This window comes from Pararge aegeria, chromosome 10 (genome assembly GCF_905163445.1).
Source record: "Pararge aegeria chromosome 10, ilParAegt1.1, whole genome shotgun sequence".
NCBI lineage: Eukaryota > Metazoa > Arthropoda > Insecta > Lepidoptera > Nymphalidae > Pararge > Pararge aegeria.
In genome coordinates, this window is record NC_053189.1 from 14520472 (window position 1) to 14536185 (window position 15714).

Genomic DNA, 15714 nt, shown 5'->3' on the forward strand with positions numbered 1-15714 from the left:
GATAATGCAAACAATCGCTCATCATATCAACCAATTAATGGCCCACTACAGTGCACCGTAGTCCACCACGCTGGCCCAGTGCGGATTGGTGGACTTCACACATTTAAGAGAACTCTCAGGCATACAGGTTTTCTCACGATGTTTTCCTTCACCGTTGAAGCAAGTGATATTTTAATTACTATAAAACGCACATAACTTAGAATACTTGGAGGTGCGTGCTGGGATTCGAACTCAGCCCCACGAAAGTGAAGTCGAGCTCCTGCCCACTGAGCTATCATCGCTTCAACAATCGCTCACCGTTGAATAAAGCTAATGTAGTCGCACCAACCCGTATCGTTAGAAATTGTATTTACCAGCAACTCTTAATAAAATTTAATAACCGACGCATTATAAGACACTTACGTATCATTAACTTGAGCAGATCGTATATTGAGCCGCAAAGCAATATTTGTACAGGGAATTCATGCTACAGGTAATAACTACTTATTTCAAATTTTTGAGAAATTAATTCTGATCAATATCTGAAATTATTTGTTTTTTCAAAAATCACCTTAATCGTTAAAGCCTAATTTTGTTTACGTTTTTAAGGTGAACGCAAACTCTTTTGCAACAACTTTTTTTGATATTTAAATTCACACTTATGAATTAAGGTACAAAATGTAACTACTTTACGAAAATTCTATCAGATAGTAGATCCTATCATTACCTGCATTCTTTTGCACAATTTAGATAAGTCCGCAAGGTTGCAACAACCCACGCTACACCACGCGTGTTAAGTCAAATCAAACCATAGTATCTACTAAGATTTTTACCAACACTCATCATCACAGCATGCTCGCTTAGTACATTAATAAGATGAGATATACAAACAGACAAAAAGGGCAACAAAATTCTCGGGACTCTCTTAATTCAGTGAACATTTACAAGCGAGTTGTTTTTACTATACTTATTTTAATCATATTCGTGTATGTGATAGAATCATAGATGAATGCTTGGTCTCTGCTCCGCTCCTACTGAACAACGCTCAAATTATATTTTAAACTCCAGTTACTCTATATCATGGTTTCGTGTTTTTTTTAAACTTCTTGGTATTTCCTATTTGCAACGATGCCGAAAACATATCCTTAATATTTATAAATTAATTTATTAAAAAAATTAAGCGCTACAAAGTGATTCAACCGACTTGGGCACTTTAGATTCCAGCAAATTTAACGCGTTTGTGTGACGTCATTGTTAATGACAGCAGACAACGCAGTACCTCTGGGAAGAAATTTTAAAATGTTCAGCTACTTTTAACATTGACATTTGTTGTCATAGACTTTTAAGTCACAATCAAATATATAATTTTCTCAGTTTTTTCTCCACTTTTAAAAATGTTTGAATCCTTTGTATATTAGATTAACGGGGAAATGTATTTTATACAGTTACTTACTACACAAATGTTAAAGCTAAATCCGTAAAATACTAACTCGAGTCCGCAGACTTCAGCCGCAATGCCGTATTTTAATTAATAAGTAAATTAGCGCCATCTAGTAGAAGCGCAAAAGACCAGTCATTGATCTAATGATAAAACTTATAAAAATGAGCACAGCATGTCTTTCTAATGTTAACATATAAATTAAATTAACAAGAATTTAATAATTTAGGTACATACATAATCATGTCAGTTTTATATTAACCCTTTCCAAGCGGGATCATATTTTAATTCAGATGTCGCTAGATAACTTTTTGTTATTTTTTTACACTGAGCAAAATATCACGTCCTCACAATGTTCCATCTATGCTGTGAGCTTAACGTTATGTCGAACTACAATTATATATGTAGATATTGATATTATTATATTGATGTTGAACTACAATTAATTTATATAAATCAAAAATGTTATTTATTGTATTATTATTTTCTTAGATTTAAGTTAGTTATTTTCTCTGGTGAAGAGTATAGCACTATGTTTAGATCCGTCAATTGAGTTATTTTATGACGTTAACATTCAAGGCCTGCCAATTTTTACGTCACAAATTAAGGTTTATAGTGTATGATTAGAAATAATTTAAACAACACGAGATTCGGGAGCATAAACAACAAACTAAGGAGATATCTATCCAGTGTACCATTTACGGGCAGTACTAAACTTGTTTTCTTTCAACTATAACTATCTTTCTTATCGTTCGAACTTGGTGTAGATTAAATATAAACTAACAAGACTAAGTATGTTACAATAAAATTTCAACAATCAGTCTTAAATTAACGTAAACATAACAAACGAATCATAGTTTAGCTATAAACACAATTCACAATGTAATTAAATTAGTTCGATAATTTTCTTCTTCATAAAGATTACCGACGATGTTTAAACAAAAAATAAACCAAAACATTTAAAGAATTATCAAAATGTATAAAATTTAAAGAAACATGCACACTAGTTATTATCAAAAATGCCTTATTGGCCATATGACTGTACTTTTAATTATAGGACCTCAATACGATGCTACCGACCATGTCACTACAATATAAAAAAATGTGAAGTAACTTTTTCATGGTTATTTGAATTAATAAGCTTTTTATTTGCTGATCGGTATTAGAGTAGCGATGAATCAATAATTATAGGCAAATGGGGGTTAGGTTGATGGACACAGAGGGCAGCTCTTTGTAGTACCTAATTGTTTATGTCCTTTTTTTTTTTAACCTTTTTAGGGGAAACGGAGTGGTTACGTGGGGCTTGCACCCACTAAAAACTCTGTGTGTCCCTCGACAGACCCATTTGCTTGGTCCATTAATTATTCAAATAAAACAAAAACATCATTAAAATCAGGTTAGGATAAGCTAATTTTCAGGCTTGTTTACTTCAAAACTGAGTTACACACGCGGACAGTGGCTCTGCATTATACAGATGCAATGTTTGTTCACGTTTTATACAATTTTATCAACACATTTTTTTTTTTTAAAATAAAAGTAGGTACTTACCTACGTTTATTTACTAAAGACCACAAACACAATTCTTTAAATTCGAATTACCCCTTTGACAAATGGAAACATAGTGTGCTTTTCGAGCTGCCAAATGAATAAGATTTTCTCACAAAATCGTACTTCTGATTTTCAATGACTTTCAAATCTTGACTACCCGCGAATTGCATTTTATGACGTAAATTTTATCATCACTCATACAAGAATTGCATCTTTTACGTCACAAACTGTCGTTATAAGAGAATTACGATTACAATGCTAAAGAGAATCACAGTTTAAATATTTTTAAGATTTATATTTTACTTTTTTGAATAGGAATTATCTCAAACACACCCATCGTATAGTGTAAAGTTGTGGTTATATTTTATAAATAATAATACTAAAGTCCTTAAATAGATCAAAATAATCAATTAATTTACTTTAACAACATGTGGTGAACAGAAAATATGTGGTCCAAACTACAAAGTAAGCTTGGGTAAACGAAACTCCATTTTCAAAACCATTTTTCATGTTAATACTCAAAAACTTACCCGTTCTCTACTGCGGACTTAAGGTAGTATATGCAAAAAAATTAGATATCATATTTTGTGTTTTTGCATTTTAATACTACAACTTTACTTTTTGCATACATAATATAGTTTGTAAAAAGTGAGATGTCTTTTCTTTGGCATTCACACGATACCTGTTCCATTCTTTACTCCGAATATCACACTTCTTACCCATTAAGCACCGTTATAGGTAGATACTAGATCCAATAATTTTACTTTTTTATTTTGTCCAATAAGTACAAACCTTATTAATATTCTTCCTAAGCATTCTCCGAATCCCTGTTCCATAGCACCTAACATTTTTTTCAATTTCGTAAAAAAAAATATTATTTTCTAAATACAAAAATGAAAGATTTTATGAACACAAGCTATTAAATTTAGGATTAGTTTATAAATCAAGACTTTTAATTTCTCAAAATAACTACTCCATACAAATAAAATTTCAGTACTTTTTCTTTTTGCAAGAAAATTTTATTATTTACACCTATACCATGAATTAAATATTTGACGGTAACTTAACATGTTTTATTATATCAAACATATATATACATATGTCCCAAACTTGAGCAGCATTATTATAGCATTTCTATGAAGTAGCTATTCTGGCTGAAATTTTAGAAGAAACATTAAGGCAAATGGCGCGTTAACACGAAATTCACAGGCACGGTAAAATATTCGCGCTTTTTATATAGTGTTATTAATTATTTATTACATAGAAATAAATCGCACAAATTATACAAAAATTTCTGAACAATAAATATAATTTTATGAATTTAACCTTTTTCAAAGACAAATATTAATACTTAACCAAATATATAAAAAGATTCGTTATGTACATTAAAATATAATGAGTATCTGATATAACATTTATATTAATTTAGATAAATTGTACAGTCATATAATGAAAAAGACGAAAATCATCAAATCCGTATGTAAGAAAATTGCACATAAATGAAGTTCCCAAGCTGCGTAATAAATAAGTAACAAAAATACCTAATTAGTAAATGGTACTTAGTACTTTGGGATAGAGTCCTTATTTCGAATGTAAGTAACTCTTTGCTATAATTATATTGCACACTCACTTATTTTATTCATTATACATATTTTTTACAAACTACTGAATACAATTTGTTTTTTTTTATTTACGAACAATTTTCTGACAGCCAGACGGAAATTAAAATTAATGTCAGCCTTAACATCTAATTACCATTAAATAGTTATACGCTTAAAAGCTTTTTTTTTTGTTTTTTGTCTATAATATATTATCACATTTATGAGTATATTTATTATCCTACGGGGATACTTAATAGCGAATGTTTTTTTTTTCTTCTTTCCGTTTAATTTAAGAATCTATGTCGTAATCAACACAACAATACACATTAAGTACACGGATATAATGAAAAGATGGCACGAAGAATTCTGAATTTGACTATACAATTGCATTTTGCATTCTTTCAATCCCACGCAAGAACTAGATTCAAAGGACCTCACTTATTTCCACATTATAATTACCCTGTTGCAACAGATATGAAAAAAATCCCTTGATATCTTTAACATCAGCCGTAATAACATAAAGCCGGCATAAATTTGTATCATCAAATCATCTACTTCAATCCTTTGGATTCAATCTACGCTAGCGATTTTAGGTCACTTTGGTAACAATTAGTTAAATCAATAAATAAAATTGGAATCACAGCAAACTATACTAAAACTAAACAAACAAAACAAAAATAAAATCTATTCTTCCTTAAAAATAAAACAATCTCTGCAGTAAATATACAAACACATACATTACAATATATGCTGAATAGCGGAAAAAAAATACCTATATGGTCGACCTGCATGAATGTGAAACACTTTCTACTTAAGCGACACTTTTAATTAAGAACCGACCATGACATATACATTTAATATAAGGATTTTTTTTTTTACATAGGAACTGCGTGGTCATATTTATAATATGAAAATAAAATAAATAACATTCTGACGACTCTAGCCTCTACGATCGCTCGACAGTGTCAAGCTGGGAACTTCATACGTCGTTTCCGGTGTAACGGTCACTTTAGGAGGTTTTTCATACTTGATTTTATCAAGAGGAATGGCCGGCGTCGAGTTGAGATGAACAGAATGGCGTATGGTTTGGCTGTTTTGGTTGGCGCTTATGATGTTCAAATGAGTCAGGTTGTGTTTGGGAATCGTGAAAGAAGGCAAGTCTTTGGCTTTAAGTGTGTCGTAGATTCGGACCAGTTTGCTGGCTTCCAAGCTCTCTAGAGAAGGTACGATGTGAGGGGTAACGTGAGGTCGTGATGACGGGGAGGCTGTGACGACAAGGTTTTGCAATTTAGACGCATGAATACGACCTTCGCTCGCTTGATGAACCTGATGAGCAGTGCTGATAGTGTGCTGTGTTATGGAATGACTCTTAAGCCCTTGCGCCGTTTTGTAGCTTTTGCCGCATTGGCATTTGTAAGCCTTTTTTACCCTGAAACCAAATTTTATAACATTAAAATTGCTAAACTTAGTTATAGTTTGCCGCGTTCTATCAGGTAAACCTGTTATTAGTTTAAAGTCAACCAATTTGTTAACTATTTAGTATCTACAACTGTTGGTATTCCAATTAAAGAAAAATAAAATAAACTGGTTTTTTTTCCCCCAACTCAGACTTTCCGAATTATATCTGTGACAATCATGAAAAGTATTGAGCTCTTAGGTATCAACATTACGTCTATTCTTAGCTTCGGACACTGCATCCAGTGCCGGATTAAGGACCAAGTAGCAAGAGTAGCAATTGCTACTGGCCCCGCGCGAAAGAGGGCCCCGCATATTTAATACCAATCATCTCTGCATGACTGACTGACTAACCGACAAACACGCACACGAACACGCACATAGACATCGCCTATAGTAATTTACTATACTATTGTATTGTAATTTACTATACAAAATTGTAACCTATAGATAGCAAGTAAGTATTGTATTTAAGATACGTATTGAGTATTGAATTGTATTTTTACTACTTTATACTTAAGAACCCATAACACATCTTTTAAAGAATTTGCTACGGGCCCCGCGCTTGCTTAATCAGGCACTGACTCATGACTGCATCGAATCCAAAGCTAAAACTGCTGGCACAAAACTTGCTGGCACAAAACTTGGCATCCTCAACAAAGTTAAGCGCTATTTAACGCCGGAACAGTATCTAACCCTGTACCAAGCTCAAGTTCGGTCGTGCATGGAGTACTGCAGCCATTTATGGGATTGCTCTGCCAAGTACGAGCTCGATGCTTTGGATGCGATGGATCGTCGTGCTAGGAGACTCATTTCACGCAACGACCTTTTAGTCAGTGGACTTAAGTTATGAACACCGGCGCAAGGTTGCCTCTCTATCTGTATTCTCCAAGATACATTTCAGAGAGTGTGCTCAGGAGCTATTCGATTTGGTTAAACCATCTTCTTTCTACCATCGAACTGCGAGGCACCGAAAGAATCTGAACCGTTACGTTGTTGAAATACCATCAATACGTACGAAGCGTTTTGCTTCTTGCTTACTGATACGCGCCCCAAAAGCCTGGAATGCTCTCCCATCTTCCGTCTTCCCCGATACCTATAATCTGGGTACCTTCAAATCAAGAGTGAAAAGGCATCTTCTAGGCAAGCGCGCCCCATCTTAGGCTGTATCATTACTTACCATCAGTTGTGATTGCAGTCAAGCACTTGTCTTTATATTTAAAAAATCTAACATTAATTCTGGGACAGAAATATCTTGTTACCTTTTCTAAACAATAACTGTGTTGTAGGTTAAAAAATATTAAGATTTATAGAACTACTAAAGACGTCAAATGTTAATTGTAGTGTTATGATGATTATTACTTAATATGAATTACCTACTTCTATTATTACAGTTTATTCTAAAAGACTGACGGTATTTGAAATACATATCTTGCTATCAAGGTGGCATTCTAGTAGTTACACGAACTGTTTCGTATTCGATCATTAGTGAAAGATTCCTTATCGGCATCATTTTGTATACAGTTAAAGCGTTAATGACACAATTGAGACATTCAACACTGCTCTAAACTAGAATTTACTATTCAAATACTATTTAAAATTAATACAGGGAAACGGGAATGCAACTATTATGAAAGATATTTATAAGATACCCATTTCTTCCAAAAATATTCTTGAGCAGTAAGACGCTTCTTAGTTGTAGGATTTTTTTGTTTGTTAGTATTTGATGGTGTAAGAATAGGACATTTTCTATGGAACAAGAATAACATTAGTTATAAATGGCATTCGTTTTTCTTTTTAGTTTCCCTAATCCAAAGGTTGCCTGGCAGAGATCGCTACTTGGCGATAAGGCCGCCTTTTTTATCCTGCTTCATTCTTCATGTTTGTTCTTTTTTTTTCTCGTTTAAAAGAAAGCTCGCTCAGAAAGAGTATAAATAAATAAATAAATAATAATAAAAACAACCATGCTAATCTGCGTCATTCTAATCGATGTCTGATTGCTAACAGACCCACCATGCTTCTCTAATATGGATTAACAGACTTGAGGACTCTTATGATTACTATCGACGGGACTAACACGCTCTTTGAGACACGCAGGAAAGATAAAATCAGAATTCGAACCCCTTTGTTTCTAAGCATTTGAGTGTGAACTATCAAAGAATGACAGCAATAATAAGATCGCAATTATTTCAGATTAGCTGACACTATTACCCGATTAGTTTTTTTTTTATTATTATTATTCCACTACAAGTTAGCCCTTGACCGCAATCTTACCTGGTGGTAAGTGCTAATGCAGTCTAAGATGGTAGCGGGCAGTATGACTACCAACGTGGGAAGTCATACTGCCTAATCGGTTTCTACACGACATCACACCTGAACACTAAATCGCTTAGCGGCACGTCTTTGGCAGTAGTAACTAGCCACGGCCAAAGCCTCCCACCAGACTTGACCAGAGAAAATTCAATTCCCAAACTGAAAATTCCCTGCTGGGAATCAAACCCGGGACCTAAATTCATAGCGTACACTGTAGCGCCAGGGAGGTCGTCAAATTACGCTAGTTACAAAATTTTGTAGCAATAGTCGCTATGTTATAATAACACGTTTCTTTATCGACCCTCTGATTTGCAAAGTCGCAAACATACACCCGCAGGGTGAATACGTATTTCGCGACAGCAATGCGACAGGCGTAAATCTTGCAATCACTGCTGTCAAACGTCACTTTTCCATACAATAAATAAACAAAAGTTACGTTTGAAAGCAGTGATTGCAAGATTTACGCCTTTCGCATTGCTGTCGCGAGATACGTAATCACCCTGCGGCAATGATTTTAAAAATGACAATGAATAATTAACTCACTTTCCATCCTTTTTATGGCCATTCTTAGAGTGGTATTTGATACCGTTGACATTCTTGTAGCGCTTCTTGCAACCGGGCACCGGACAAGCGAATGGTTTCTCTTGGGCAGCTGGTCCTAGAGCGCCGGACGATGCATTCGCATTCATTCTGTAAGAAACCATACCTCTTCTAGTTTTGTCGAAATCTATTCATTTCGAGAACTAGCATGGATAAATAGATGGACAAAAATATCGAAGAAATATAGGAGCGGTGATAGCCCAGGGTGGGAGCTAGACTTCAGTTTCGGAGGGACGAGTTCGAATAAATGTAGTATGGAGAACTCTCAGGTATGCAGATTTTCTCACGATGTTTTCCTTCACAGATGAAGCAAGTGATATTTTAATCGTTTAAAACGCACATAACTTACTTATGTAATTGTTATAGGTGCGTGCAGGGGCACCTTTAACTATCACATAACTCAGTTATGTGCGATTTAAACACTAAAAATATCACTTGCTTCAACGGTGTAGGAAAACATCGTGGCGAAACCTGCATACCTGAGAGTTCTCCATAATGTTCTCAAAGGTGTGTGAAGTGCACCAATTCGCACTGGGCCAGCGAAGTGGGCTACGGCCTTAACCCCTTCTCATTGTAAGAGGAGACCCGTGACCTGTAGTGGGCCAGTAATTGGTTGATATGATAAAGAGAGAGTCCATGTGCGCTGCGCCAGTGTGGTGATATACGGCCTAAGCCCTTCTCATTGTGGGAAGAACCCATGCCCTGTAGGCTGTATAGGACTGGTTGATGTTATGATGATGATGTAAAGACAGTAATTTGCAGTTGTTCAGACAACTAAACTTACAAAAACTACTATCGCCAAAGGTTGTCTGGGAGAGATCGCTTTAGCGTTAAGACCGCCTTTGCACACCTAAACTAGTTTTTTTTATTATTTTTTATGTGTAAATGTGTTTCTGTGTATTTTGTTTTTGTGTGTGCAATAAAGATATTAATAATAATAATTAATTTTATTTATTTATAATTTGACTACCTTTTGAATAATAGAACTATACAACAACTATGAATAGCACAATGTAAAATTGATTCCTCTTCACACTTTGTAACTCTAGTGTCATTATTGTCCTGCATTCATTCATTCATTCGCTTTAAAAATGATAGTTATAGTGTGAGGTTTATAATAAAAATAATCGTGTTTCACTAATAATTTCCAGTTTCATCTGCCTACTATTTAAAATTTAAACATAAATTGCACATAATGCAGCAGCTGATACAAAAAGTAAAATTAATCGTATTTTTCTACGAAATGTACTTACTTAACTCCATAACGTAGTATAAACTCAGAACTATACTCCTCGACAGTCGCCCATGAGTCGTTGCTGTCATCAGAAGGGCTCATAACATCTTCCTCGTCCATTTCACTTCCTGAAATTATGATATTAATTACCGTGTCAACACACAAGATAAAGATAATGATTTGTAAATAAACAAGGATGGATAGGGGGACCATCTAAATCCAATATCGTTATAACCGCTTGTGCCTAATAGAATCTGTAGGTTTTTGCACAAAATTAGCTGAAAATCATAGGTTTTTTGCGTATTTCATCATGTAAAGAATCATTTAGATCTAAAAAACCTCTCCTAATCATAGGATATTTCTATTTCAGACTTTAGTTCCCAGAAAAGCGAATTTGATGTTTGTTACGGTTCAAAAAAAAAATACAACTCCAATATGATAGTAATATGGGAAATTATAGTTCTAAAATTATTTTCGAAACGTAGTCTGTCATATAATTGTATTTAGAGAATTTACTTATAAACATAAAATGTAACGTACATTAGTCTTTTAAGATCTAATTTGCAATAACCTGTAGGAGTGCTGCTCCGAACCGAAGGTGTCTTCGGCGCGGAGAGCAAGCGCCGGCGAACATCGACAGCCGCCGGCATATTGTGAATCTCCCGCCTCGATGCCTCCGTAAAAAATTTCAAAACATAGCTGAGTGGGATACATGATGGCTGCGAAGCTTCCTTTTGCTCTACTACAGCGGGGTCATAATCTAAAAAAAAAATAGTTAATTAAGTCAACGCGATGACTAACAGCAGCATCCATATTACATACTGCCACCGGAATCAGCTGTTCATTGTTTACATTTTACAATCTCTTGAAAACTTAGTTTAAAGGTTATTTTATACGATACAACTCTATATTATAAGCTTTATATAGCTAAGAGTACCTACAGATTTTAACACAATATACCTTTCTGTAAAATTTCCCGCAATAATTTTCATCGATTTTATGAAACACAATGTAGGCAACATTGACATATTGATAAGACGTATTATGGATGGGCTACTCTATTTATAATGAGCTTGAAATATCGTATTTGACTGCGAATGATACAAAAAAATATATAATTACCTATATGTACGTCTTCGATGTGCTCAATTAAGTCCGATAGCCGTGGAAATGTTATGCCACAGCCATTAAATTTACAGATGTTTATCATGAAGACGGCCATGTCGTACGGAGGCTGATGGACTAGTCAATTGGCAACTGTACGCTTTGAAATATTTCTATACCTGGCGTTTAAAATCTATTTTTTCTTGTATAAAACTTATACGAAAATCAATTAAAATAATAATTTTTGAATTTTTAAAACTCTAAAAGACAAGAATTCTAATCAGAATCATATTTCATTTAAATAAGTATTAAATGCATGTGTCACTCGCGCAGCCAGATCAATAGTTGGCTGCTCCGAGCGGAACTGGCGCATTCTGCGCAAGTCAACCAATAGCGATACGGAATTTATACTCTGTTTCATTTGACCACTCACAAATTGAACATTCCAAAGGCCGGTCTCCTCCTTCTCGGTGTTCTTTGGTAAGTGTCAGAGAGATTGGTGTACGATATAAATCGTAAAAAAGTGTTCAAATCCTCCACTATTATCAAGCAAGAAGTGTTAATATTGATAAAGAAAGGCGCACAGTGCGTGTCGGTGCATATATTTAACAGTGATTTTGTAAGTTGTCATTGAAGACAGAATTCTAAAGCGAAAGATTGATCGCCGATTCGGCCATTTTCCGCTGTTCCCTAGCAATTAATTTATGTGAAATTATACCGACTACATCGTAGCTGTTAGTGCGTAGTGATATAACTTTTGGTATTATCGAAAAATCATAGATATACAGTAAACTTCCTATCTTGCCACAGTTACGTAGCCTCCTGAAATTACGTAACGTTCTGCGGTCAAACTGTCAAGTCTTCTGAACTCTCATCAAACGACCCGATTTAATATACCTAGTTATCACTCACTAGTGCTACATTTCTTTCAGTTCTCGATCGCCGCACCCAAATAACCACAAATATGCTGTCTGCTGCTAGATTGATCGCCCCTGCAGCCAGGTCTGCTGTAAGTATACTTGAATATTCCTTCTATTGCGGCATTTCCAGTGGTTCTCGTATTTAAAATTGTACATTTACAACTTGGATGATTACTTAATGTACCATCAGATAACTTGATGTACCTTTATCACTAGTTCATTGTTATTATCATCAGTTCAATTAATTTATAGTATAACTGTGTCCCATTAAAATGGGTGTAAACATTTTAACACATAATTGCAACTAGATAGCAGTTATGTAACATCATAATCAGGTGTTAACCATTTTTTGCATCAGGTAACAGATATTTTTTTTCTTTATTCAGTATCAAATACAGGCTATGCAAAGCATGGACTGAATCAATGCCATGGACCTTAAGCCTAGTCCACACAAGAGGCATAGAATAATTTGCTGAAACTAATCAGATTTTAATACTTTTAGAACATTTAAAATATTCTTTCAACCCTTTTGACTCTTTGATAGGTTTCTTCATATAAGTGTAACTTTCTTATTACACAACAATATTGCACCAAAATTACTTTTTTGAATAAATTTTTGGTTACTTCATTAACAAGATTCAAATATTGATAATATGTACAAAGTTGGACAAAAAATGGTTACCTCATTTTCAAATAAGCTAATCCTAAAGATCTCTGCTCAAGGAATTAAAAAAAAATCATATCTAAACTTTCTGGCTTAGAAATTCATAGACAATAGCAGCCCTTAATAAAATGACAATTGGTAAAAATTTATGTAATGAATAAAACAAAATTGCATAATTCCAGATCTTCAGCAACACAGCTTTGGTGAGGCCACTAGCGGCGATCCCCTGCCAAAAACAGATGGTCCCTGCTGCACCTGCACAGTTGTCTGCTGTGCGCTCCTTCCAGACCACTTCTGTAACAAAGGACATTGACTCTGCCGCTAAATTCATCGGCGCTGGTGCCGCCACAGTAGGAGTAGCTGGATCTGGTAAGGAATTACTTCATATATTAGGCTAATCAGAATTTGGGGGTGTTGCTGACAGGACAAGGAAGATTGAATGATAAAATTCTCAAATAATCATCAGTCAATCAATCTATATCAAACAGATTAATCAATTCCTGTAAATATAATGGGTTTTGATTGTGCTTCAAAATAAAGGAAAATGATTGGAGAAGCCATCAAAAAGTAGATTAAAGATTTTCTCAATACCCGTTTTATTTATTTGCAGCTTGATCAGTGTTTTTTCCATATGTTAAATGTGCTAAGTTTTCATTTAATCAAATAAGAAAAACACTAATATGTAATTTAGGATTATTCAAGTGTAGATCTGAATAGTGAGTGTTTTTTCTTTCCAAAAACAAAACCATTCAATGATTCATTACTATCTGAGAAAGCTAATATGTAAAAAGATATCCTGTACAAGTAAAGGGGTGGTTTTTATGTAACAGTGGTTGCATAACACAAGATGGAGGAACACTATTGATTTTTAGATTGGTTGCAGACATTATTTCAGAGTTGCTTGAACTGAATCAATTATTTAGCAAGCTTCACTTCAATTCTTGATAGTATTCAAAACCATTTCATTTTAAAAAGAAATGTGAGAACTTGGCACATTTATCTAGGAATATAAATATGCAGAACCCACTTATAAAACTTTTGCTTGATAAGTTCCGATTTGTACATCACAGTAATTAAAATATTTTAATAATATTCATGTTTCCCCATCTTTTTCTAACATATAAAGCTGATTGCACATCATTTGAAAATTGGATTAACTTCTTTTTTTATTGTGTTAAATATCAGGTTATTTAGCTAATTTATAATCACATTTTTCACCCCCACACAGCAAAGTAAATATCCACTTATGGTGAGCAATCAGTTTTAAAATTGCACCTTTCTCCTTAAATACTTTCCTTACATTTACCTTCTCCTTATTCCTTGCTATTATTAACAGGTATTGGAATTGGTGTGGTGTTTGGATGTTTAATCATTGGCTATGCACGCAACCCCTCACTCAAGCAGCAAATATTTTCATATGCCATTCTGGGATTTGCATTGTCCGAAGCAATGGGCTTGTTTTGTTTAATGATTGCTTTCTTAATGTTATTCGCTTTTTAGACATTTGTTTATTTAATCTTTTTTTATTATTAAGTTTTTGTACAGTGTATAATAATGTGACTTTAATGTGCTTGATCTGTGTTCATAAAATTCTATTTGGTTTGCATGCTGTGACTTGCATAGGTATGTATCATTTGTGCTTTTTAATTTTTTATACATGTAATTCAGGATTTTGTTGTTTGTGTTTGAGTTCAATTGGTCTCAGATTAAAATCTCTTAGTCCTACAAAATTCTTTTCTCCATTATGCAATGCAAGCATCGTCATTATTATCAAAACAATAACAGCCCACTACAGGGCACAGGTCAGAATTAAAGAAGGCTGTAATTAATACAAACTCTGTGTAGGCTTCTCGTGCCCTGAGAACATACAATACTGCATATGCATGCTATCATGAGCTTTTCTAGCTCATAGATGATTTTATTTTCAACAATCATACCAAATTTAACTTGTGATGAATATTTTTTGTACATTTTCGGGTTTTAATTTTTTTTTCTTTGTTCAGGTGCGGGAATTGGAACAGTGTTCGGCTCCCTTATCATCGGCTACGCCAGGAACCCCTCTCTCAAGCAACAGCTGTTCTCATACGCCATCCTGGGTTTCGCCCTGTCTGAGGCCATGGGACTCTTCTGTCTTATGATGGCCTTCCTGCTGTTATTCGCTTTCTAAGCTAGTTACTTTTAAGAACACTACTACTGCCATCCGAAATGAGGTTTCAGTGTATACTATCTGGAGTGGACGGCCATGGAATCAAATGTGTGAAACCTTACCCTCATAGTGGTGCGAGAACTAATGTGTTAAGTGTTACACTTATCAGTGCATATAATCAGGAATACAATTTATTTAATTATGTAGTATAAATAAAATCTGCAAATAAAATGTTGTACGTGAACACTTTATTGATTATTATTCCTGATTTATAATATAATGTAGACTGTTACTCCAAATCATGTTACGCATAGAAGCACAGTATAACGGTGTTGGAAGCCGCTGATGATATGTTTTAAGCCAGTTATTTGCACTTTGCGTGCGAGTATTGTCATCGACTTTAAACTTGTTATGCCGTTCGGGAATGTCGGCATCTGTATTGTACATTTTTAGGGCGATTAAATGATACCAACCAATATTGACCAGCATTTTTTCATGATAAAACCTCCATCTAACAACAATTTGCCTAAGACATTTCTCATAACAATCTACGATTCTGAAGAAAAATATTAAATCTCATATCATTGACGACCTCACTGGCCCAGCGGTGAGCGCTATGTTCTTGTTCTTTGTTCAATCTCCGACAATTTCGTTCCGTTACGACGGATGTCTCGAGTAATAACTGATTGTGGGTTTTTTTGCGTTTCCTCAG

At 34.4% G+C, this 15714-nt stretch overlaps 2 protein-coding genes across 3 annotated transcripts; one reads left to right on the forward strand and one right to left on the reverse strand.

Annotated features, from left to right (window-relative positions):
* Positions 1-4389: 4389 nt before the first annotated feature.
* On the reverse strand, positions 4390-11548 carry LOC120626829 (juxtaposed with another zinc finger protein 1). The gene is made up of 5 exons (XM_039894593.1): positions 11291-11548; positions 10740-10928; positions 10188-10296; positions 8878-9024; positions 4390-5995 (listed from the first exon to the last, which is right to left on the reverse strand). The coding sequence occupies exons 1-5, from the start codon at positions 11388-11390 to the stop codon at positions 5506-5508; spliced, it is 1035 nt and encodes a 344-aa protein (XP_039750527.1). The 5' UTR covers positions 11391-11548; the 3' UTR covers positions 4390-5505.
* A 72-nt stretch (positions 11549-11620) lies between these two features.
* Positions 11621-15484, forward strand: LOC120626830 (ATP synthase lipid-binding protein, mitochondrial). Of its 2 annotated transcripts, none has more exons than XM_039894594.1 (4): positions 11621-11752; positions 12205-12281; positions 13039-13225; positions 14860-15484. In XM_039894594.1, the coding sequence occupies exons 2-4, from the start codon at positions 12237-12239 to the stop codon at positions 15021-15023; spliced, it is 396 nt and encodes a 131-aa protein (XP_039750528.1). In that variant the 5' UTR covers positions 11621-11752; positions 12205-12236; the 3' UTR covers positions 15024-15484. The 2 variants fall into 2 exon arrangements, with proteins under 2 accessions (XP_039750528.1, XP_039750529.1); XM_039894595.1 differs by lacking the exon at positions 11621-11752 and adding an exon at positions 11753-11891.
* Positions 15485-15714: the final 230 nt, after the last annotated feature.